The sequence below is a fragment of the Ambystoma mexicanum genome, chromosome 6q (genome assembly GCF_040938575.1).
Source record: "Ambystoma mexicanum isolate Mex_15411 chromosome 6q, UKY_AmexF1_1, whole genome shotgun sequence".
NCBI lineage: Eukaryota > Metazoa > Chordata > Amphibia > Caudata > Ambystomatidae > Ambystoma > Ambystoma mexicanum.
The window spans coordinates 447,161,594-447,186,938 of NC_090937.1; the positions used below are offsets into that span (position 1 = coordinate 447,161,594).

Genomic DNA, 25,345 nt, shown 5'->3' on the forward strand with positions numbered 1-25,345 from the left:
TCTGTTCCTCAGCTATGGAGAGGACACCCTTTAGGTTTTGCCCGCGTTGCAAAGGCAAATTTACCTGGAAAGACGAGCATAAACGGTGTAACCGTTGCTTGCCCCTCGACCACAAAGACGGCTGTGCGGCCTGTCAGCTTCTTAAGCCGAAGACTTTGAAAGACCGTAGGGTCAAGAGGTGGGCCGCCTACGCCATGTTTAGGTCTGATTCATCACCCGCCGCCGCCGAAAGTGACGAGGAATGTGACAACCCGACGTCCGTTTCGGAAGTCGTAGACATCTGTAAGGAGCATTCACGCTCCTCGTCGTCCGTCCCCGACAAGCTCGGCTCACGCCCTACTTATGGGGATGAACACTCCGGTGACAAGGACGCACACAGAAAAAACTCCCATAAACACACAACCCACGGCTCTTCCTCGTCGAAGACGAAGAGAGCATTAGCGCCAACGGAGACGCAGGTCCTACCGGCGGCCTCCTCAGACCGTAAGAATCTGAAGCCCCCCCCCTCGCAAACGTGACTAGCGACTGGGCTACCCCCAGATAAGGGTGCTATCACTAAACCGCCCGACGTCGCGCACTGGCAGAGAGTGCCCGTCGGCATAGAGCAAGCGACGCCTGTAACGTCGACACCGGAGGTACCCTCGACGGACAGTTTAGTTGTCGAGAGCCTGGCGCAGATTATTTCCACCGATAGCCAGAGACGGACGGCGAAAGAGACGTCGGTTACCGCTCATAAGGCCCGGGAAACGCCGAAAAGGTCAGAAGGAATGCACAAACCGCCTGCTCCGTTGAAAGGGACTCCTAGCCTACCAGAAGGCTTTTCAGAAGGCGAGAGGAACCTCTCTTCGACGTTATGGGATAGGTCGACGTGTTTTCTTACAGAAGGCCTCCCTTTTCTCCCCCTGACCGCTGCGGGGTACCTCAAGAAACCCTAGAGAGACTCCAGTTCTGTATGGACAAAATGGAGACGTTTATGGAGACTCAGAACCTTCCAACACTCGAGAGGGACCTCAGGAGGATCCCAGGGCCAAGTACCACTTTCAGGAGGATGACGAATTCTTAGGCAATGAAGGGAAACAAAACCTATAGGAGGAAGGTCTTGAAGACAACCCGGATAGGGGTGATGGGGGCTTCAGAGAAGACCCAGAAGAAGGCGCTTCACAGCCCTGGCAATCCCCATCAGCGTTTTCAGACCCTGTAGCCATAAACCTGTCCCCACCCAAAGATTCACCTATTAGGAATACTTCTCCTATAGACGATCAACCTACCTTTCAATGCACTCCTACACAAGGCATCAGCGCATTTCGAGACCGGGAAATTTCTCCTGACATCGACTTTGTAGAAAAGATCATTAAGGAGAAACCCCCTGTCAGCCAAACCATTCCCCTCCTCGCCTCAGTAAAGAGACAAATTATTCCTTCGCTATCCACTCCCGCGTTGATCAGCATTAACCCGAGGATAGAAAAATGTAGTCCTTCTCCATCGGACCCGTTATACATCAGGGGCCACTCTGTACCAGACTCCTTAGTGGTGACAAATACCAGGAAGAGAGCAGGGGTCCCGCTGTCAACTAGCGAGGCACCACCAGATAAAGAGGGTAAAAAATTGTATGCCCTAGGAAAGAGGATTACAGCCTCGGCTGCCTTTTCCGCAAGAATTGCCAACAACTCCTCTTTGCTGGCAAGTTACGCAGATGCACAATGGAGCAAACTACGTAAGGACATTGATGAGGTACCGGAACCCCTATGTACTGGCCTTCTAGCCACGGTGACTGAAGGGACCATGGTCAACCAAAGCATCATTAAAAATACTCTGGCTGCTGCAGAGACGGCTGGGCGTTCCCTAGTCCAAGGAATCCTACTCAAACGCCATGTATGGCTATGTAATTCAAGCTTTAAGCCTGAAACACAAGCATCTCTTATTAACAAACCTATAGAAGATGCAAACCTCTTTGGTAAGGCGGTGGATGAGGCACTAGAGACCGCAATGAAGGAATTTGACACAATCAAGACACTAGATCAAATTTCAAGGCCTCCCAACAAAAGTGGTTATGGCAACAAACGTTTTTTTCGAGGCCAACGCCAGCAGCAACAACAGCAGCAGCAATACTCTGCAGGTAACTGGTCCTCTAAGCAAGGCACCAGTGGACAATATAACCAAAGAGGACAATGTCGTGGCAAGGGAAGAGGTCGGGGTCCCACCCCTAGAGGTTCCCAAGCCACCAACACCAAATGACTCGGGTCCCCTCCCATGCTTCGCCGGTCGGGGGCCGGTTAACATCCTTTTTTCCACCATGGGAGGGTATAACATCAGACCGCTGGGTACTATCAACCATAGCCCGCGGCTACTGTATAGAATTCAACAGTTCCCCTACATACAGACCCGCAAGGGGACTACGCATGTCGCCAGAACACCTCGCCATCCTTCTTCAAGAAGTGGACCAACTACTAGAAAAAGGAGCTATAGAGGTCGTGCCGCTATCCCAGGTAACGGAAGGTATTTATTCAGTGTACTTCCTTGTACCCAAAAAGGACTTAACCATGCGCCCTATACTAGATTTGCGCCCAGCGAACAAATTTGTCAAACCTCAAAAGTTTTGTATGGTGACTCTACAGGAGGTAATCCCCCTGCTTTCACAGGGAGATTACATGACAACACTGGACATGAAAGATGCATGCTTTCATATTTTAATGTTGCCAACGCACAGGAAATACCTCAGGTTCATGATAGAGGGCAAACACTACCGGTTCAGAGTGCTATACTTCGGCATAGCATCAGCGCCGAGAGTATTCACAAAGGTAATGGCAGTGGCAGCGGCCCACCTGCACAGGTTGTCCATCCCAGTATACCCTTACCTCGACGATTGGCTCATAACATGGGATTCTTACGAAACCTGCTTCTCAAATACCCAAAAGACTGTAGACCTTTTGTTTCAAGTGGGCTTCTCCATCAACGAGAAGAAGTCCAGCTTAGACCCCAGCCAGATCAAACAATTCCTAGGGGCTCTAATTCGAACAAAGGACGGCCTTGTCTTCCCCCTCAAACGAGAGGGTCCAAAACAGGCTGTTTCAAATCCCTCAATATGTGGCCGGTCGAGAGGTGACGGTACGCAAAGCAATGCACTTACTGGGAATAATGGCATCATGTATTTATTTGGTACCTCACGCGCGCCTGCGCCCAATGCAAGAGTGGCTCAACAGCCAGTGGTGTCAGGCCAGCGGACAATCTAGTGGTGGTCTCGCATGCCTTGGTTCCCTCGCTACGGTGGTGGTCGAAGGAAAACCTGGTAATAGGGAATCCATTCGCCACCCCCGCAGTGGAAGCCACTCTAACCACAGACGCATCCCTCACAGGATGGGTGCCTCACCTATCCCATCAGACTGCTCACGGAGTCTGGACTCCGAGCGTAGCATCCAAGCACATAAACTTACTGGAGCTACTAGCTGTGTTCAAGGCACTGAAAGCCTTCCAGGCACACCTACAGGGGAAGACAGTGATGGTCCTCACGGACAGCAGCACAGCCATGTACTACCTCAACAAGCAGGGGGGCACTCACTCTCCATGACTGTCCAAGCTGTCCCAGAACATCTGGGAGTGGGCTCTCAAACACATGTTCCTACTGTCACAACATGTACCAGGGGAACTCAATCTGCTCAGACGAACTCAGCAGAGACTTCCCTCTGCCCTCAGAGTACGAATGGCGGTTACACGAAGACATCTTCACACAATGGGGATTCCCAGAAATAGATCTGTTTGCAACTCTGGAGAACTCACAATGCCAAGATTACACCTCCAGGTACCCCCAGAACCAATCCAGGGGGAACGGTCTATCGATGCCATGGTCAGGGAAATTTGTTTACGCTTTTACCCCGACTCCCCTTCTCAACAAGATAGTGCACAAGATGCACCGGAACAAGTTACCATGATACTGGTGGCCCCTAAGTGGGCCAGACAACCTTGGTTCGCTCACTTGATGGAGATGTCCCTATCTCCTCCAGTGAAACTTCTCTGCCAGAACAACATGCTCTCACAGGACAAGGGCAGGACACTACATCCATGCCCTCAGACCAGGAACTTAGCAGCCTGGCTCCTGAGATCATAGAATTTGGACATTTACAACTCCCGCAGAGATGCATGGACATTCTCAGGGAGGCTAGAAAGCCTAACACTCGTCACTGTTATTCTAGCAAATGGAAAAGATTTGTCATCTGGTGTAGGGGAAGGAGCATCAACCCAGTTGACTGCTTTCCCACACAAATTGTTCTGTACCTGACTCACCTACTAGACTCAGGCTTGGTGTTTAACTCTATTAAAGTCCATTTACCTGCACTTTCCGCATACACCACTTCCCAACTTAAAGTGTCATGGTGGAAAGTCCCAGTTATTAAAGCCTTCATGGAAGGAGTGAAGAGGATCCCCCCTCCCATAGCTAACCCCGCTCCCGGATGGGACCTAAATGTGATACTAACCAGGCTCATGGGGTCTCCCTTTGAACCCATGCACAAAGCAGCACCTAAAGACCTCACTCTTAAGACTGCTTTTCTAATAGCTATCACCTCCATTAGGAGAGTAAGTGAACTACAAGCGCTCTCTGTACTAGACCCCTTTGTTACAGTTCACAGGGATAAGGTGGTTCTACGCACACATCCTAGGTTTGCACCAAAATGTATCTCTAAATTCCATGTCAACCAGTCAATAGAACTACCAACGTTCTTTCAAAATCCTTCAAACTTAGGTGAGAAGAGCCTGCATACACTGGATGTTCGCAGAGCAGTGATGTTTTATATGGAAAGAACTAGACCACTGAGAAAAACTAATCAGTTCTTTTTCTCGGTGGCAGCAGGAAGAGAAGGAGATGCAGTTACGAAATCCACTATTTCTAGATGGATTGTACAATGCATCACTCACTGTTTCTCTCTTGCTAAGAGAGAACTACCCTTCAAGCCAAGAGCACACTCCACTCGAGGCACCAGGGCTTCCATAGCTTTCATTGCAAATGTCCCTCTTGAGTCCATTTGCAAAGCGGCAACCTGGAGTTCTGTTCACACCTTTATAATACAGTACTGTCTAGATGCCCACTCTAGATCTGATTCCCAGGTGGGACAAGCAGTATTAAGACATCTTTTCTCTACTGTTCCTTCTCACAACCCACCTCCAACTCCGGGTACTGCTCGCTAGTCTATGCACAGCATGTGATTCTAAGCAGATTAACAAGCATCAGAAGACAATGCATTATTTACCGTAAAAGCATTTCTGATGGTTGTATCTGCTTAGATTCACATGCGCCCACCCTTCCTCCCCGCTCGGATGGAAGGAACATAGACTTTCTTCTATATCTCTCTTTTCTGTACTCGCTCACGTCTAATAGGCTCCCTCAGGGCAGAAAAAATACAAACGGAGGGACCTCGACGCGTGAGGGATTGTGGGTACACTGCATGTCACTATAGGGATAGTGTTACAGACGCGCCTTGTCGACGTCCCCTTTTCGACTACGGAAAACAAAATGCAATACTCTGCAGTGACCAGTGGATGTCGGACTATGCACAGCATGTGAATCTAAGCAGATACAACCATCAGAAATGCTTTTACGGTAAGTAATGCATTGTCATGTTGATCAGTGGCACCAGCAGGCTTGAACTGCACCGTAGGGACATAACCACTGGGCTGAACCACTGGGCTGTGAGCGTAGACGTCACATACTACAACCTCCTGAACCCGAGCCTGGGAGGATGGGATAACTGATCCGGACAGAGAAGGCACACGACAATTGATTGGACCTTAGGCCCGCTCGCTGGGTTCGGCGTGATCCCTGCTGGGTATGCCTCTGTGCTCGACCCCGTTGGACAGACAGCTGGGCTCTGTGCCCCAATCTACACGGAGAAGCGACAAAGAACCTTAACTCAGAGGGAACTTCATATTTAGGAGCTGGTTCCATCGAAGTATATCACAGCAACTGCCTGCAATTGCTGGTAACCACCGCTGGTTGGCTCCTGAGTGTACCAAACTGTACCAATACACAGCAAGCTCCCGGTGCACGAAAATCCTTCACCAATACTGATACTGGGCAACCCAGAAGGGCATCTAGACTCGCAGGAGAGCTCCCTGGACACTGGCGTCCCTGCCAAAGTAATTAAACTCTTAAGCACCACCACGGCTCAGCATAATCTGACGCGCTATCAAACCTAGGGGCCTGAGATCAATCCGGAACCAGTAGTGAGCCTTGGTTCCCTCCAGCTCTGCTGTCACGGTATTCTTTGGGACTGGGAGACGAAGGACAGGCGAGCACAGCTACTCGGGGATTGAGAATTACCCCTGCAGAATCTCCCACATACTGCTTGGTTCTAGGGTGGAGCTCCAATAAACCCTTCAGACCCACGGCGCGGGGAACAGAAGCTGCTCTAAAATCCAGCGATAACCTCTGGCAGCAATAATCCTACGACACAGCCTTTCGTCCCACGACATGGGCAAAGATAAATCAAAGAAAACATTGACGCAAAGCAGAATGGACCAATACGCAATCACAAGCCCACCTGCGCCTGTGGAGCAGGTGACACCCTCTCACTGAAAGATGTGATGGTGGCGATAGCCAACTCCCGCACCTCAATGGAGATGAAGATGGTATCTCAGCAGAGGTCTCCTTTCTCCGCCACGACCTGCAAAAGCTCTCCTCGCGTACAGGAGAGGCAGAACAACGCATCTCCGGAGCGAAAGATGGGATTCGGGTTATCAATCAACAACTGTCACAAGCGCTCAATCGCCTTAAGACCCTAGAATCCTGTGTCGATGAGGGAGAGGGCAGATCACGCTGTAACAATGTGCGCATCCTTGGGCTGACAGAGGGACCCAGCATGGAACTCTTGCTGGAGCAGTGGCTTGCGGATAACTTTGCGCCCAAATCCTTCTCGTAATTCTACTCGGTGCAGAGCGCTCACAGAATCCCATCCGGCAAACACACCCCGGGAGCACCGCCTAGAACAGTCCTTGCCAAATTATTAAACTACCGGGACAGAGATGCACTTCTTCAAATGGCTCGTACGAAGGGAACGATCACCTACAACGGTTCCCGAATCGCCTTTTTCCCGGATTATACCCGTGAGGTGCAGCGAGCCAGACAATGTTTTGAACCACTGAAGAGGCAACTATCCTACATGAACGTAAAATACGGTCTGCTGTCCCAGCCCAACTTAAAATTTACCATAAAGGCACCACAGTGCACTTCACTGACCCGCGGGAGGCCTGAAAGTGGGCCGAAAACCTTATTGAGGGTGACTGGACTGCGAGGCCTAAGGGCCAAGGGGGAGGATCCCGTCCTCGACCGGATTGTGTCCCTCCTGATAGACTCCCAGAGATGCCGGAACAGGTTGCCCCGGAACAAGAGGACCACCCTGAAAGGCAGATACATGACTGAATTTGACATGGAGTGTTGCGTTGAAATGTGAAGCGCACCAAGTGCCCTCTCAGCTTTCTCCTGTCTCCTTACTCCTTGAATCTGTATTTGCCAAGGTATTACCATAGCAGCGATGTGGGCCGAGGAGGCCGGTGATCTCCCCACCCTCTCTTTTCTTTTCTCTTCCGCTTTCTACTCCTTCTTTCTCTCTTCTTTTCTTGTTTGTTAGACATAGTCTATGCTGGTGTCGGTGCCGTAGTCGACCACCAAGCACCGCTCAAGACCCTCTGGTGGAGAATTGAGGTGGACGATGTTCTTTTCATCTAACCCTTCTCTTGATACTACGGCGCTGTTTTAGCCGGTAGTGGATTGGAAATAGACTGTTGGGCTCTTAAACTGGTGCTGGCGTCCTAGTTAGTGACTGTCAGCAAATGTTCGGGCGACAGATACTTCATGTTGGGGGCGGAGTATGGGGAGGGACAGGTTGTTAAGTACTTAATGTTATTCTATTTGTTACTCACGGATGCAAAGGCCAAATCACATGTATCCCCTCTAAAAGTACAGCACATCAAAGAACTGCCACAACACCATCTACCCAGGGTAAACAATACGGCTTTTACCAACGCCCAACCTACTTTCAATGACCTCATCTAGAAATGACGTCCGAACCCTACGATTCCTGACGTGGAATGTCAATGGACTAGGCAGTGGAATCAAAAGACGATTAGTCACGCAATTCCTGAACAGGCACTCGCTGGACATAGTACACCTCACTGAAACTCACCTGGCAGGTACAACCTGTAATTTATTCAAGCGTACCAACTAATTCACGGCAATGCACGCTGGTTTTACCATGAGCTCACGGGGGGTGCTCATATTATTACACAAAAAACTTCCTTTCACTCTCTCTAACGTGATACAAGATACATGGGCTAGGTTTGCGTATGTCATAGGCATACTATGGAACCAGACCATCGCTGTGCTGGCGGTTTATTCGCCACCTTCACTGATGAACGCGCTGTTAAATGACATTATGCCTGTACTCGCCAAAGACACATCAAACACTCTAATCCTGGGGGGAGACTTCAATGAGGTCATGGATGTGGAGATGGATCGCACACACTTAAGAGGGAGGAACCCTAGAATTCATACTAAACTCACCACCTTCACCGCCGCATTAGGTCTGAGAGATGTGTGGCATGATATACATCCCAACGCCCGAGAATACTCATTTCACTCTGGTGTTCATGCCTCATTATCAATATTGGACTATTTCTTTCTCCCAGCAACAGACAAACAAAAAGCAACTACAGCGATGCTGCTCCGACGGGGCATCTCAGACCACTCCCCTCTACTGATCGAACTGACGACGACGAGACCACTTCCCCCACCCCATCATGGCGCCTTAACACCTACTACTTAGGTTTTCCGGATTTCATAGAGCATGTTCAAACAGCTACCAAAACATACTTTGAATTGAATACTGGGTCAGTGGCTAATCCTGGGGTACTGTGGGAGGCTTACAAGCCGGTACTACAAGGGGAAATCCTCTCCTGGACCTCAGCGCACAAGAAAACACATCAGGAAACATTGAAGGAGGCTGAAGCAGGGGTGGGCAGGGTTTTGGCCCATCTTGCACTCGACCTATCCGACACGAATCAAGCACTAATATTAGCTCAAAAACGCCTGCAGAACATAGCCCTAGACTTTGCCAAACAAGCACACACAACGATGCATGCCAGAATATACGAAACAGGTGACAAAGCAGGCAAATTGCTGGTGTGGCTAGAACGTAGAGATGAAGGACATAGGTCAGAATGATCATACCGATCGCAGATCCACTGCTCACTTATCAGGAAATAAGGGGGCTTTGCAGATTACTATGCTGAACTGTATAGGACTCCTGGGACCCCCATTGACCCCTCTGTGCTAGACGAGATAAACCTACCCTCCCTAAGTCACAACCAGAAAACCCTTCTGGAAAAAGACATCATGGAAGAGGAAGTGATAGTAGCCATGTCGCAACTCCAGTCGGGGAAAACCCCAGGACCAAATGGCTTCACGGTTGAGATGTGGAAGAGGATAGGGGCGAATGAGGTAACTCCACACTTACTACGCATGTACATACTCGAAGGAACAAGGACCACTGCCCGCTGACCTACAGAAAGCCACTATAATTGTATTACCCAAAGCAGATAAACCACTGGATAGGTGTAGTTCATACAGGCCTATATCCCTCATAAACAGTGAAAACAAACTCTTGGCGAAAATACTAGCTAACCGATTGCAGGGAGTCATAACGTCGCTGATGCACCCGGACCAGTGTCGCTTCATTCCACGGAGGTCCACGCGCATGAACATGCACAGACTACATTTAGCACTCAAAAGGACACCCGCTCTCCAAGCCACACTGGCACTCCTGGCAATAGACTTCGAAAAAGCTTTCGATTCAGTGTACTGGGAGGCAGTGTGGGAAATAATGCGCCGAAAGGGCTTTGGTGAACAATATATAGGCTGGGTACAACTTCTAACTCCCCCGAGGCAGAGACTAGGGTGAATGGATGGCCATCGAGACCGTATAAATTAGGGAAGGGAACGAGACCGGATTGTCCCCTATCTGCAATGCTCTTTGCACTGGCAATAGAGCCCCTAGCCAGACTACTGAGAGACACCCAGACATGGTGCGGCTTCCGGTGGACAGTGGATTGGGAAGACAAGATCTCCCTATATGCAGATGACCTGCTAACATACCTAAAAGACCCAGCCAACTCTTGTCCCATAGTAACACACCTCTTAGAAAGTTACAGATCATTCAGCGGGCTGAAGGTAAATTGGTCCAACATTATTCCCGATTAAATTCGTAGAAGATATCGTCCTGAATGTTTATCCTTACTGTGTGGAAATTAGCCACTTTCGATTTTTAGGAGTACAGATCGCTAAAAACTTGAATGAATATGTGGATAGAAACCGTCGCCCAATTGTGGAGCGATTCACGGAGGATGCACGCCATTGGGTATCTTTGCCACTAACTCAGCTAGGAAGAGCAGCGCTGTTCAAAATGATGGCTCTACCTCGCTTTTTATATGTCCTACAGAACGCCCCACTTTATATTCCAAAGCATGAGTTCCACAAAATCGATGGCTTACTCAGAAAGCTCCTATTGGGAGGGGGACGTCCACAGATAAAGCTCAGTACACTGCAGCGGTCCATCTGGGAGTGGTGTGGGGGGGTTGGGCTACCTCGCTTGCAGACATATTACTGGACAAGTCAGATGGCAGTGGAGAATGATATGCAATACATGGCGATACATCACTACCACACATTAGGCAGACACCGCTGCAAGACCGAAACTAACCCTGTTGGAAAGCCTATACCAGACAGTAAGCGTCACGTCCCCCCGGACAATGTTAACTCATATGACGATAATATGGGCAGGGACCCACAGATATATTGGTTGGGACCAAAAAAACACCCCCGTCCAACCCTTACGGGGAAATGGGAATCTCTCTGAGGTAGAAAAACTCCCTAAGTGGCTTAATCTCCATGCTGAATCTGTTGGTAGTGTTCATGACCATCAGTCCGGCTTCAGAGCCGCCAGAAGCACGGAAACTGCTCTCCTGAACATCCGTGAGGACTGTTCTGACTTGAGTGTCGTGTAGACCGTTGAGACCTCCGTCCCCAAGTGACGCACGGGGAAACCAAAAGAATCCCGCTGTGCGACCTTTGGGGCCACAGGTGGGAGATGTTACTTCCCGGATCCACGGAACCTCTGGAACACCGATGCTGCTGCAAAAAGAACGAGGTTAAGTACCAGGCAATCACAATATATCACAAGAACCAAAGGATCTGAATAGTCTTATCTATCCGGTGTTTAGAAAACCCAGGAAACCTAGGAGGGAGGTTCGAGACTCAGCTGATGCGGTCCCTAACAAGAGGAACGCAGGCAAGCGTGGATACAGGATAAGCCACCTTTATAGCTGAAGGCGTAACTTGAATCCCAAAAGGGAAATGGCGTAGAGGTTCAACAAAGTACCAAAGGATGATCCGAAGACAAGTGAGGTTCGTGCCAAAATCCAGCAATAGGTAAACAGTTCCAAGCAAAGGTACAAAAGGGTAATCCGAAGGAGTCCAAGATCAAGGTAACCAAATGGAGTTTATCTAACGTAGCGCCAAACAGGGTCTGAAGACAGCTGAGAAGCAATGAGTGTTCCGTGCATCAAGCCTTATATACTGTGCGTTTCGGGGTCATGTGACGTCCACCAAGGTCACGTGGGAAACGCCGCTCTGAATCACGTGAGCAAGTGAACGATCGGCGTGGAGGTGTACCGCCGCCCCTTCTGCTGTATGTTCTCCATGGCAACTGCCAGTGCAGGAAGGGCTGCAATCGAGCCCGTAAATCGTACCTGGTACGGAGCTTTCGGTCCTTTGGGTAAACCGAATCACATGAGCCTCGAACCCTGGAGGGAGTCTTGTGGGAACCCGAGGAAGGTGTTGGGGAAATGTGAGCAGTGTTCTGATGGTCAGTGGATCGATGTGCAGAGGATCGCCTAACCAGGACCTGCTCTCGAATCTTGACTCTAACACTCCATGTGTTCTCATTTTGCTTGATCTCTCTTCTGCCTTTGACACCGTCAACCATACCATCCTGCTCAACCGTCTCCGTGATAACCTGGGTATCACTGGTCAGTCTCTGGCGTGGCTGTCCTCTTTCCTCTCCAATCGACCCTCCCAGGTCCAACTGGGGGTCTTTCCTCTCTGACATCTTTTTCTCTACCTGTGGTGTCCCCCAGGGATCTAACCACATTCCTTGGCTGTTTAACCAGTGTTAGGGAGAATTCTCTGTTTAGGCTGAATTTCCTAACCTAGTGAGTCCCCCAGCAGCTTTGCTGGATTTTTGGGGTTTATTTTTTTCTCCTGCCAAGAGTGAGACTCTTTTACCCTCACTCTTGGACATGATTTGAGTGTGTTTCTTTGAATCTAGATGTGTTTAATGGGCTATGGGGTCTTTTACTCCATAGGGTTTCATGTGTTTTTGTGATGTGTGTTACACAGCACCCTCCGTGCGGTAACACAGGGGTGTCATAGTGACCCCCCAGTATAGACTCCATACCCTGGGACTGACTACTGTCTCCCAGGGCATGTAAAGTCACCATTGACTTTACTAGTCTTAAATTCTGAACAGAACCAGTACAAACCATCATATTGTGGACGTACTGGCTGGGGCAATTCGATTGCCCCAGGGTCTGTTAGTCAAGGGGGCACGTCTTCGTCCCCCCTGATCGAGTTTTGGCTGGTGGCAGTGGATACTACTTTTTATATTCAACCGCGAATATTTTCCTATGAGATTTCCCATTGTTTTAGGCTACTATCTTTATTTAATTATTTTAGGTAGCCTCGAACATACCGCCGGTTTATTTAATTAATATTAATTCTCCGGTTGGGATTTTTTGCCAAAACTTGATTCTAAAATGGTGTTTGTGTTCTCTTCTGTGACTCCAACCCAAGTCGAGCCCTTTGTTCCACTTTTTGGCGGGCTTCTCCACAGAAGCCCTCCAAAGTGGTGCCACTATGTCTGGGGTACTTAGGAGGGGTTGAGGGGAATTTAGGCACCCTGGACTGAGTTGTCTAGGCAACTCAAGTCGCACTCCGTCCTGATTGGCCCAAGTGGTGAGCCGGCCGGCTCACCACTTAGCATGTTTGAGTGACAGCTAGGCTGAGTGAATGGGGGTTTGCTGCATAAAAGCAGGGCTTTGGGGACTGGAACTTCAGAAGTCGCCAGAGGACCTAAGAATCCGACGAGGGAGAAGCTGAGCCGACCTGCCACGACACCACGACCGGTGGAGCCCTGCTGGACCGTCTCACCACTTTTCCCAACGACAGAGGAGATCTCCCGCCAGAGAGTCTTCTTCCTTTGACTGGTGGGGATAACCAGTTTCACCGTCTTTTCGCTTTCCCGACGTAACTCGTGGCCGCCTTGCCCGTGCTAAGCGCCCCGGCAACCAGGATACCACGTTTTACCACGACCGCGAGATAAAGGTACCACCTTTTACCGGAAAACTCTGCGGCTGGTTTCTGCCCTGGTAGTGCAACGACCTGCATCTTTCCTCCACGTCGAGGTCTTCTCTTCCCCTGGACGACGACGCAACTTGCAACCACTACCAGGAACAACTGCCACCGCTGGAGGATCCTTCCTACTTAAGGTACCGTGTCCCGCCTGGCTTCCCTTGCAACCGACTGTACGGGGTAGATTTAGCCCCCGGCTTTCGAACCTGGGTTAGCCTGGGACACCTTGGCTAAACTTTTCTAAGCCTCTCTAAACTCTTTTCTGAACCCTCTGCAAGGCTTTCTAAGCCTAGTGTAACTGTGTGATCTTGGGCGCATTTGTGCTCTGCTCTCTCTGAGTGGGCCCAGCCTTTGGACTGTGGCTCACCAGTGACGTTTTGCTCTCTGCCTTGCTAATAGTGTTCCTGAATCGTAGAGTAGTGTAACCCTGCATATTATGTCTTTTCCCCTCCCTTTTTCACAACCTTAGTAGAGTGCAATCTAGTTAAGCGCTCACCTCTGTATGAAAATAAGTGGTGTCTTACTGTGATTTTCTAATAAGGGGAAAAGGGGTGTATATATCATAATAGTAACTGTGTTTAGAATATTTTACAATAAGAGTGCTGGAGTGTTTCAACTGTGTGTTTATAAATAAATAATTATATACTTTGATACCAAAGCTCTGGTCAGTGTTTGCTTGTATTATTGTATCTGGGTGCCTATTGAGTATACTTTGCATACTGCCTAACTCTTCTTGAGGGAAGTCTGACTGCTCAGCCACAGCTACCAGGTAAATCTGGGTGGTACAGACTGCTACCAAGTGGGTTTACTGCTAACACCTGTAGTCTTAAATCTTTTGCAGTGGTCCCTAAGGGAACTGCACAGGTTTCTGCCTAACAACCAGTATCTGGCACTCCTCGCCCACCGCATCGCCACTCTCTGCCCCTACTTTCAGTGCTATGCGGATGATACCCGCTCATTTTCAGGCTACCCTCGGCCTCCTCTTCTCCTTCCCTCATCTCCGACTGTCTTTCTGCTATCCAGGAATGGTGTGCAGCCAACGACCTCTGCCTTAATGCCAGTAAGACTGAGATTCTACTCATCGGCACGTCCACTACCTCCTTCCCTGCAGCTCTCTGGCCGGCCTCTCTTGGCCCTCTTCCTGCTCCTACCTGCAAGGCAAAAAACCTCGGGGTCATCTTCGACTCCACACTCTCCTTCTCTCCTCACATATCCGACATCTCAAAGAAGTCACACTACCAGCTCCACCTCCTCTGAGGTATCCTTCCTTTCCTCTCCTTCCCCCAGAAGCTCACTGTCTCTAGAGCCCTGGTTCTCTCTAAGCTGGACTACTGTAACAGCCTCTATCTAAATCTGCCCGCCTCTACTCTCCGCCCTTTGCAACTCATCCAGAACAGGACTGCAATATTTGTCCTTGCCCTCAAGCCCAGGGACCATATCTCTCCAGGACTGAAATCACTACACTGGCTCCCAGTGACTGCGAGGATCAAGTTCAAAACCCTCTGCATTGTCCACAAGGCCTTCTGGGGCCTTGGGCCAAAATACCTTCAACTCTCTCTTCCTAAATATCTTCCTTCTCGAGCTCTTCGCTCATCCGCCTCCAACTCCCTCAGGGTCAGCCGATTCTCCAAACGACGAGTTGGGGGTAGATCTCTCTCTGCTGCAGGGGCCTCCCTCTGGAACAGCCTTCCTGCCTCCCTGAAACTCGAGGAGAACCATCTCTGGTTCCGGAAGCACCTCAAAACCTTCCTCTTTGCCTTCGCCTTCTCTCCTCCTCTCCCCTGCTAAACTTACTGAAACTGCACTGAATCTGCAACTGGGCCACTTACCGCTCTCGATCCTTGGCCCAGCCACTCTCTCCTGCACTGCTTCCCTGGCAACCCCTTGCACCGCGGGACTGTGTTCTGCATCCCTACAGCCCCCCTTCCCAGCACTTTTCTGCACTTATCTCGCACTTGCCACTAGCTGGCCCTTGTTATTTATCCTTATGCTCTTAACCCTGTACTGCACTCTCCCCTTTCCACCTCCCCTTTGCACTTTTCCCCTCCCCTCTACCCTTGCACTTGCGCGATCTGAATGACACCTGGCCTAGTAGGATCGTTGTCTCTCCCCTTGTCCCCCCCCGCCTCGTCGCGCCTTGAAGCACTTGTGTATAGGCGCGTTACAAATGCCATAACAAAAGTTGGCGATGTAATTACGGAAGGTAAATGTATGCCTTTGAGAACTTAGCTACTCAATTCAACCTCCCCGATACTGAAAGGAATCATCACGCACAACTACAGCATGCACTACCAAGCAATCTTCTGTCCCTGTCCAACATGCTGGATTGCACTCCCATGGAAAGAAATATCATCCTAGACGGTATCGACACTAAAATAACCTCTACAATGCACAGTGCTATAACCTCCTTTGCTACTCCTGAATTAGCAAGCTTAAAATTTAAATGGGAAAGGGATGTGGGTGAGATCCTGCCGGAAGACTGGATCACGATCCTGATGTACCCCTGTGAAATGGCCATATCATCTAGACTTCGGCTTACACAGCTAAAGATATTACATAGTGCTACTCTTGGGTAGTATATTCTATTGCTGGGGCAAAACCACAGACCCGAACTGCCTGCGTTGCAATAGTGCGGAAGGCGCATTCTTTCATATACTGTGGGATTGCCCAGAATTCAGCAACATGGGCAGCAATGTTGTGATATGCTCGCAAGAGTTTTTGGACATGTGGTTCCCAGAGACCATAAACTACTGTTAATGGGAGTGGAAGCTGAAGAAACCATGACTCGTTATGATTGTTTTTTTCTCAACCACCACTGCATTGATCGAAAGGAATATAGGACAACTGTGGGGCTCTGAACTAACCCCGCAGTTTGCACAATGGGTCAATGACATGGACATATGCATAGCAATGAAACGGAGGGTATGCACGGCCAGAGATTGTCCGGAGAAAGCTCAGAAAATCTGGCCGAAATGGGAAGATGCTCAATAATATGCTATGTAATGACGGATGTGCAACCCTTATAAACGATGTGCTGATCATGTCTAAAATATATAGTGAGTATGGCAAATATTTTTCATGGATTCAAATTGTGGTTGTTAGTTGGCTGACTCCCTGAGAGTCTAATGTCATAGGTTGCAACCTGTATTGTGAAAATCAATAAAATATTTTTAAAAAACTGGCAACCGGCAAACTTCACTTTCAGTGGCTGTTTCGCATTTCAGCTCCTTGAGGTACAGCAAATAGCAATAAGCGCGGTTCCTGGCTGTCAAGGTGGATTGTCCTTGCTTCTGGGGTTCCAGACTCTGTTGAGGGGGCTTAGGCTTAGTCAGTCCTGCTTCGTGGGAGTCCGGAGGATCTTCCAAAAGCTTTAGGCCAGCTTAAAAGTAACGCACATAATCTGGTGTCCCCCCTCCCTGGCTACACGGTTTCCTGCAGCAACTTTGAGGAAATTCAACCAGCTCCGAGGTGCGTGTCCAGGTGGTTTACTTTGGAGTTGATTGGTCCCACCAACACAAAGGGAGAAGTCATTCTTGCAGGGGCTTCTCTGTCTATGCAAACTTGGCAAGTAGTCGCTGCAGCAGGGCTTCACCGGGCAAACCAACGGTCCAGGAGTTGCAGCAGGCATCCTCTTCAAGCTCTTCTTCGGTGCCTTCGTCCAGTGTTCAACTCTGCCTTCCAAGTCAAAAGACTCACCTTTTATTCAGTTCTCTCTCATTCATTCCAGCCTAGCTGTCACTCACCCAGCAGCTTGGCTGTCCTTGCCGAACAGTCAGCCAGCCAATCACCACAGAGTGCATTTGGGTCTCCTAGGAGACTAAGCACAGGGAGTTTCGGGCACCTCCCTCACTTCCTGCCTGCCCCAGACACTTGGGCGCCAGAGGCGGGCTTCTCTCAGAAACCCTGCCAAAGGCGAAATGAACAAAGAGCCCAAACCTGGTTTGGCGCGCACAGAAACTCTCTGGAAGGACCTTCCCACAAAGACCTGGCGAAGAAAGACCTGGCACCATTTTAGCAAAGATGGCTCTATGCCATTTTGAAAAAGATGGCTCCCGCGGTTACTTTACCGGAGTCGCGAACACGATAAATGCAAACCAAGGTAGCTCAAAACGAAACCACTGCCACCAGCCAGTCAATTGAGGAAAGGATAACATATAATATGCTACACAAGAAGCTAGACAAAAGAGGATTCTAAGTAACCTCTCCAGCACTCTATTGTAAGATAGTGTGTGCTGGGTCTAGAAAGTTACAATGCGAAGTAAAGTCAATTTCACTTTCCTGCTCTGGGAAACAGTAGTTGATCCCAGAGGAAGGTATTTAAACCTTGGGAAATCTGGAAGACTTTCCTGTGGCACTGCACTGAAGGTGTTTTGTGACACAGTTGTAAAAGATGATGCCTATGGAGTTGGTTAGACTCCATAACCAAAAGAAACGCTGTGTATAAAATCACATTTAAAATAGATGAGAGAGTGGGGAAAAAGGGTCTCACTCTCTCCAGGTGAAAAAATCAAGTCCTCAAAATCCAGCAAAGGTTACTTGGGGTCTGTAAGGTGGAGGGAATTAACACATTTTTGAGAATTCTCCCTAACACAAGGTCAGAGTGAGTGTCCATCTCTGGAAGGCCTGAGGAGATGATCTGTTTGACCAGTCCCTATTCTCCAGTGTGTATCTTTTATCAAACAACCAAGTGTGCCGGAGGAGGTACATTGACCATTTTTTGGCATATGGTCAGGCACTAAATCGCAAATTGATGGACTTTTACAGCTACTTCAATGAGGTTCACCCTCAAATTAAATTCACAATAGAGATTGGAGATCCCCATTTACATTTCCTTTATGTACAACTGAGAATAACAGATGCAGGTCTAGAAACTAATGTGTTACAGTAGCACTGGAGCGTATCAAGTGATTGAGGCGATTACCATAACAACTAATTTCAGGCCTAAATAACCAGACAAACTCAAAGAATATTGCAAAGTACTTTATTATCAGTTCAATAAAGTAGGGAAACCTGGCAAGCATAACGGATTGTAGCTCACACGCTCTCAAATACATTTCAGCTACACAAAGGCTTTATACCTCAATATACGTTGGCTATGACGTCCGGCTACGTGACAAATAACTTATCGGACAGAGGGATACGTTAAGGGAACATATATACCTATAGCTTTTTTAGGTGTTAGTAACATCATTGGCTGCCCCTTATCAAATAGGCACGCCTGGAACAACCTCGAACTATGTATAATACAGATAATAGGAGGATAACAGCAGTGGATTGGCTTCTGCAACAATGTATATTCACCATTGCATAGTCCATCCTGATTGGTTGGCACTTTCTCTCAACCTTGGACATTCTGCTTGTTAGCAGCATGTAAGCAAAACAAAATGAAACCCAGGTGCGGGGAACAACGTCCGACAACTGCCCACTTGGCCAATTAGCCGACCATTTTTCATCAGTTAGTCCCTAAGCAAAGTCCTCTTCTTTGTAGTTGACCTTGCTGACTGTTCTCTTCTCCGGAAAATAAAAGGGAGTGAAGGTACATTGCTATCTCCGTCTTAAGCATTATGAATAGGCCTTGTTTTCTGATCTTGCACCACGTGTGAGGAGACCATGATTTGTCCATTTTGTCCTCCTATTTAGTGCTATTTCATTTAATTATATTGGGTGCTATTACTTCTCTTGGCCTCTGGAGACTTGGTTGCTCTGTCTCGCATATGCTTTCTGCATCTTTAATTGTCCAATACTTGGCACTCGCAAATGTTTACTCCCTAATTGAAATAGGTCTTGCGTTCACGACTTATCCTCTACGACTCCGTGTACATTGCAATTGCTTCTCACTGTGGCATCCTTGATCCTTAGTCCTAACACTTAGTAATGTTTTTTCCTTTTGGTGCACTTTTCAGTAATTTTTAAACTACACTAAAGTGACTTTGGAAGACACTTACCTGAACTCTGATAATGTGACCGGGTCCCTTTTCTACCCAAAACCTAGCATTTTAGCTTGTACCAATGATTTTCTATGTTTTTTCAAATCCCTGCATTTCATTTAGGTTTACTGAAATGTACCAAGTTACTTTTTCTAACTGATCACTTTATCTAATTTCTAAGAGTGCAGGGCCATATATGTATGGTGTTATGACCCTAATGTTATGTTAATGGCCTTCTGGGCATTGTTGGCAAAGTGTCAACCCCTCCTTTCCATAGGCCACTATATGTAAGGGGTTCCTCTAGATACTGTACTTTAAAAAAAATGTTGTTAATACCAATGTTAACGTCTGTTATTAAACTCTAAGCTTAAAATAAAAATTAACATTCTGTGAAACTTAACTCTCCGTCACAAAGCATAAACCTATTGCCACGTTTGTTTAAATAACCCTTACTAACTCTTACTATAGTCTTCATATTACTTTTAACACCAAACTAACATCCATAGGAAAAGTGCAAATGAGAACACAAACAAAATAAAAACCATTAATGGCACATTAGCCACAATCGAGAACAAAAAGGTGGGTTGCGGTTCCAGCAGTGTTGCTTTTAATGTTTCATTTTATTTGTAGTCTTCTATATTTTTTCTGTTTTTATAGTTAGTAATCCTTAAGCTATATCAAAATGAACCTCACTAGTGTGTGATCTTTTCTTTGTAATGTTTGGGTTAGGATAGTTTTCTTGTGTGAAATCTCCACTCTCAGTGAGTCCCCCCCAGCACTGTTTTGCCTGACACCGGGATTTTTTGCTAATTCTCCCGAGTGACTGGGAACCTCTGACACGTCGCCCCCCCGCCCCCTCCCACACTCACTCCCATTTTTACTCAGTATATGGAACTTTTTTGACCACTTTTGCTATTTCTGTTTGGAGTCATGCCTTGCTTTTGACTTTTTGGCATCTACAATTTCCTAAAGCAGGACACCACACTTTCTGTGCAGTGTTGCTGGCAGCTCCTAGAGCTTCAACTTTGTTTCTTTAGTTAGTTCACTTTGTATTTTCCAGGGCAGGTGGGTCCTTTTTATCCCTCCTGTGTTTTATTTTGCGAGATCAGAACACCCCACCTTATGGGGTGTGCTGAGGGGAGACATTGTATCCCTTTTCTCGTATCTCCAATAATTTTTTTTTTATTTTTTTATTTTTATTTTTTTATTTTTTTTTACTGTGACAAGCCCTTTGTTCAGGCTGGTGGCATTGTACCATTTTGCATAACTTGTTGTGGACGTTTGTCACAGGCATTCTTCGCAGCTGTGGCAGGGGACACCAGGGACACCATTTAGCCAAAATTGTGGTTTTACTTTCCTAAGCCCTGAACATGTATTGTCCTTTCTGGGTCCTTCTACCTATCTGAGTGGGGGAGGATTTTCTGGTCCCTTTGTCTTTGGCAGGCTTCCCAACGAAAGCCTGCAAAGCTTCTCATAATGGCTGACAGGACAGCAAGTGGGGGAGGTGACCAAAAGTACCCTGTCCTTTTTCCTGCAGTGCGCCTTACTCACACCAGTTCTGACCGTTAGGCTGCCTGTCCCCATTGGACAACCCCCCGCCCCCCAAGTCTGAATGGTGCGTGGGCATTATTGGTGAACCCAGCCGGTGTTCCTGGTTACATTCGGAGGTCCTAGAGCTGAAACTCAGTCGACCACTGGAACAGAAGTATTTGAAGAGGACAACGAAGGATGCTGCCAGACCCGTCCAACGACTGCCAGAGCCTGTTGAGTAACTGCTGCTGCCCGACCTCGACTTCTAAGCGACAGGGAAGATCTGAAGAAGACTACTTCCTCCCATAGAGTGGTGGGCCTAACCAGTCTCGAGACAAGCTACAATGTGTGCCATCCCTGGAAGTGCTACGACCTCCACGGCCTGCAATTCACCAATACCCTTGGAACTGTGCTGCATCACTGTGCATCGTCCCCGGAAGCGCTGTTTCACCTGAAACTGTGGGCACCCTTCTAAGCCTGCATAAACTCTAGCTATCTCCAGACAGTACCCTCACCAGAGGCAAGAACCGAGAAATGGAGAAGAGTTGACCGCTGCGAAAACCGTTGCTCCACAGAGACTGAAAAGGGTGTCCACAAGCTAGAACCGAGAAGATCCTTTGCTGGGCCCCCGTCTACTCGAGATCTGCCGCCAGATCCACAGAAGCCCCTTTCTGCTGTCGCTAAGACTGAGAAACCTGTGACCGGGTCTGCTGTCGCCTCACCTCTGGAGCCGTTTGCAGCAACTGCTTCTTCACTTTAGGGTCTGGTCTATCTCCTGGTAAACTTATGTGGAGACTGCTTGCTTGATCCTGAGACTCTAGTGGCTGCCGATAGTATGGATCTTGAACCCCTCCAGGTCTCCATAGTTGCATTGGGGGGGACAACCCTTTCTGCTCTAGCTGGAAATCTGCCTTCCCTGGGACATTGGTTATTGGGGCAATCTTTCAGCTGGTCATCCTAACGTCCCTGAACGAGAGACACCAACTGTTACTTACCTGCAACTATAGGAAATCCAGAGGGATCTTACCACTTTTGACACTGTACTTTGCTTTTCCTGCTTTTTTGCCTAACTCCTGTTCACTGCTTTCCCAGTGACCCCTCTGAACATTGCGAGACTCATAGCAGATAGGGTTGGACTGCTAAGACATGTTGGCTACAAAGTTATACGTGTTTGGAACAGTTTGCATAGATGTTTCAGGTAGTTTTATTATGTGATTTGTTAGCCTAAAAGCTATTCTGAACACACTTATGAATGCCTATGGTTTACCTGTGCTTAAGGATATTGCAAGTGCTCTTACTGTGAATCTGTTTTTCTACTTACCTGGACTTAGAAGTAGAACAGTATGCCTTAGTGTAAAAAAATATATACTTAACTTTTATGTAACATTACAGTGTATAAGAGTTTCCTTGGACCACGGTGTGCTCCGAGTTCTGTGTACCTACCGCAGCACTCCTCCCTCCTTGGACTAAGCCTGGCTGCTTGTCCATTGATGCCAAACCATTTGGTAGTTCAGGCCAAACCTTAGAAGTTTAAACCTCAAGGTGGACTTTCCTAAGCAACCGTTTGGATGCAGTTTCCCGTGTTTGGTGCCGAGGAGTTTACATTTATGAGGCAATTGGCTAAGAGGTGACCCTGAGATGTGAAAAGGGTGGCTTTTTCGAAAGGTGAATGAATGCACCATTGGGCGTCTAATTAACAACGCTGGAGAATAAGTCCCATAACACAGACTCAAGTTCCTAATATAGGTTGGGTTCTGTGAACACACAAGGGTTGACCTACGAATACCCGGCAAATAGAAATAAGAACACAAGAGTAGTCACGGCTACGATGGAGCCGGTTTGGAGCTCATGTCCATCCAGGATATTGTGCTAACCTGTTGGGGTATATGAAAGAGGTTTCCATAAGTTCTAAAAGAAATTCTGTCCTGAATAAGGCCAAATAAATCATTGGGTGTAGAGACACTAGAGATAGTGTCTTAATCTCCAGAAGGGCCGAAACATGTCGACACTTGACAACCGACTCACTAATAATTGAAGTTGTGTATCATTATACTGCTTAAGTGAATTAAGTCAGTACATTTATCTAATTAACCCCGTACAGATGATATTGTTTTTAGAAATGGACTAAGCTGATCATCCAGTGATGAATTGTAACTTACATTTGTATGCTCTGTTTTTCTCCTTGTTTTAATTTTTCTAAATTGGTCTGAACAATACATTTATAAAGGACTCATTTATGAATGATGATTTTCAGTGTATGTTTGAGTATGTATAAGCGATGTGGTTTTTCTTGTGTGAATAGCATGTGGTAGTCCACTGCATTTGACAGTTCCAAAACAGAAATGTTTGTTATACATGTGTGATCACTTTTCCGAATGGGAAGGTATTAATGAATACGACATTATATATCACTAGCCCAACCTTTTTTGACAATGAGTGGGGTAGTCAGAAGTCTCATTTTTGTATAGTGTACTTTCCTAAATTCTGCCAGAGGCACTACTCTGGTAAAATCCCCTAACCATATGTTTTTCATTTGATTTTGTTTAAATCTTTTTCATTGCTCAAGTTCTGTACATAGTTTGGGTACATTGATTTTTTTTGGTGTTTGCATATATGCCCTTAGGAGCAGTCTCTGGAGGTGACTAACTTATTGTTTTTCAAAGGCAGTGGTGGAGTTATGATATGCAATCAGAATGTTCTGCTAAGGATTTTGTCTCCCTATTTTGCTGTTCTTGTCAAATGGGGATGCCCTTTGGCCATACTCAGTGGCTACTTGACTGAGGCAGGTCTTCACACCTGCCTCTTGCACCCCGATCCATCGATGTACCAATTGGGCATGGCCGTTGGTCGGGCCCACTGACCTCATTTGGCACTTGCTGTAGCAAAAATTGCCTCCCTTTTTTTGAGGCATGTTGGGATGGGTGAGGCCCACCTTCTCTAAGAAAAGAGGGAACCCTCAGTCTGTATCCCTCTGCACCGCTACCTCATGCTCCCAAAAGTTTGTTTTTATTGAAGTAACTTAACCAGCCAATTCCTTTTATAAACAACAGTTTTTTCCACTTTTATAACTGATTATACCAAATGTTTGGAGATTACTGATCAAAAGGTTACCTCATTGGTTTGTCCTGCATAGTAAGCTTTCATTGAGGAGGCGCTATTTAACAGCTCGGTCTACCATACATGGAGCTGAGTTTCCTATTAAGACACGATTTAGTAAAGTCCGAGTTGGAATTGTCTGTGATGTTTGGCCTCAGTGATCTTGTTGGGGTCCAGACCTATCTGAATAGTACACAATGATTTGCTACTTGTCCACAAGGTTTTTTGTGTTCTGGGTGGCTTCTTTTCCATTATTCCATAAATGTTCAGGGAATTTGGTTTACACTTCCTCTAGTTTCTGCTTGTGCCCTCAAACAGTGGACACGAAGCTTGAATTATCTGCGACCTTACTTTCAAAGTGCTTAATCCCTCTTATAAAAACACTCTTACTTAACCTTTGTATTAAGTAATTTCATAAGCTCAGTCTTGGAATACGTTGATTTGTGCGTACTTGTTCAAGGTCTGTTTTGTCATTCCTTTTTGCAGTGACCTCAAACTTTTTACGTTTCCAGGGTCCAGAGAAGGACAGACACGCTTGATAAAAGTTGACGGGAAAGTTGAAGCCTATCAGTGGAGTGTTAACGAAGAGAGATGGATGAAAATTGGGGATGTAGTTGGCTCATCTGGAGCCACGCAGCAAACCTCTGGGAAAGTCTTATTTGAAGGGAAGGTATGTTAACATTTCCCATAACAATTTGTTTTAGTAAGTGTAATGTTCGCCTCATGTTCCACTGTATCATATAATCTATAATATTGCCATGATGTGCTAGATTGGTTACATAGGCATGAACCATATTGGTATAGGTGCCTTCTCCCTCGGTCCCTCAAACACTTCTCTAAAGTCTGTTGTCAAAATGGCACTTGTTAAGATGGTTTTCCAAAATTCAAACTTGGGGTGGATTTTGGGAGGCAAACCGATTATGGTGAATAGGAAAGACACTGAATTCTAGCCAAACCCAAACAAGGTAGGTAGCAGAGCGGCAAGGCTTAGACTCAGGAGGGTTGAGAGAGTGGTCTAGGACTACATTGAGTCCACACAGAGCAAAACAATAATTCCTGTTAGGTAAGTACAACAATATGCAATCATTTATTAGGCCTTTAAAATACACACTATGCAATGAAACCTCTAGGCAAATATTAGGAAAGATTTATCTTTCTGTAACTTTCACTACACACTTCTACGGACCCCCAAATGTTTTGCTTTTGAGCCGGTCTTGACTTTTTACAGGGAAGTGTAGCCTTCAGCTTCATTCCCCTGGCCTGGGCCATGGGGCGGGGGAGGGGTACATATCTGTTAGCCAATTTCTCCATAGACCACTGCTGAAGTGCTGTGTTTCATTGG

At 47.3% G+C, this 25,345-nt stretch overlaps 1 protein-coding gene across 1 annotated transcript in view; it reads left to right on the forward strand.

The window, feature by feature from the left end:
• Nucleotides 1-25,345, forward strand: part of PLAA (phospholipase A2 activating protein) — an 801,260-nt gene that overhangs the window by 414,625 nt on the left and 361,290 nt on the right. The window contains exon 8 of the mRNA XM_069630922.1: nt 24,516-24,673. Within this exon, the coding sequence (XP_069487023.1) occupies nt 24,516-24,673 (158 nt within the window). The remainder of the gene's footprint in view (nt 1-24,515; nt 24,674-25,345) is intronic.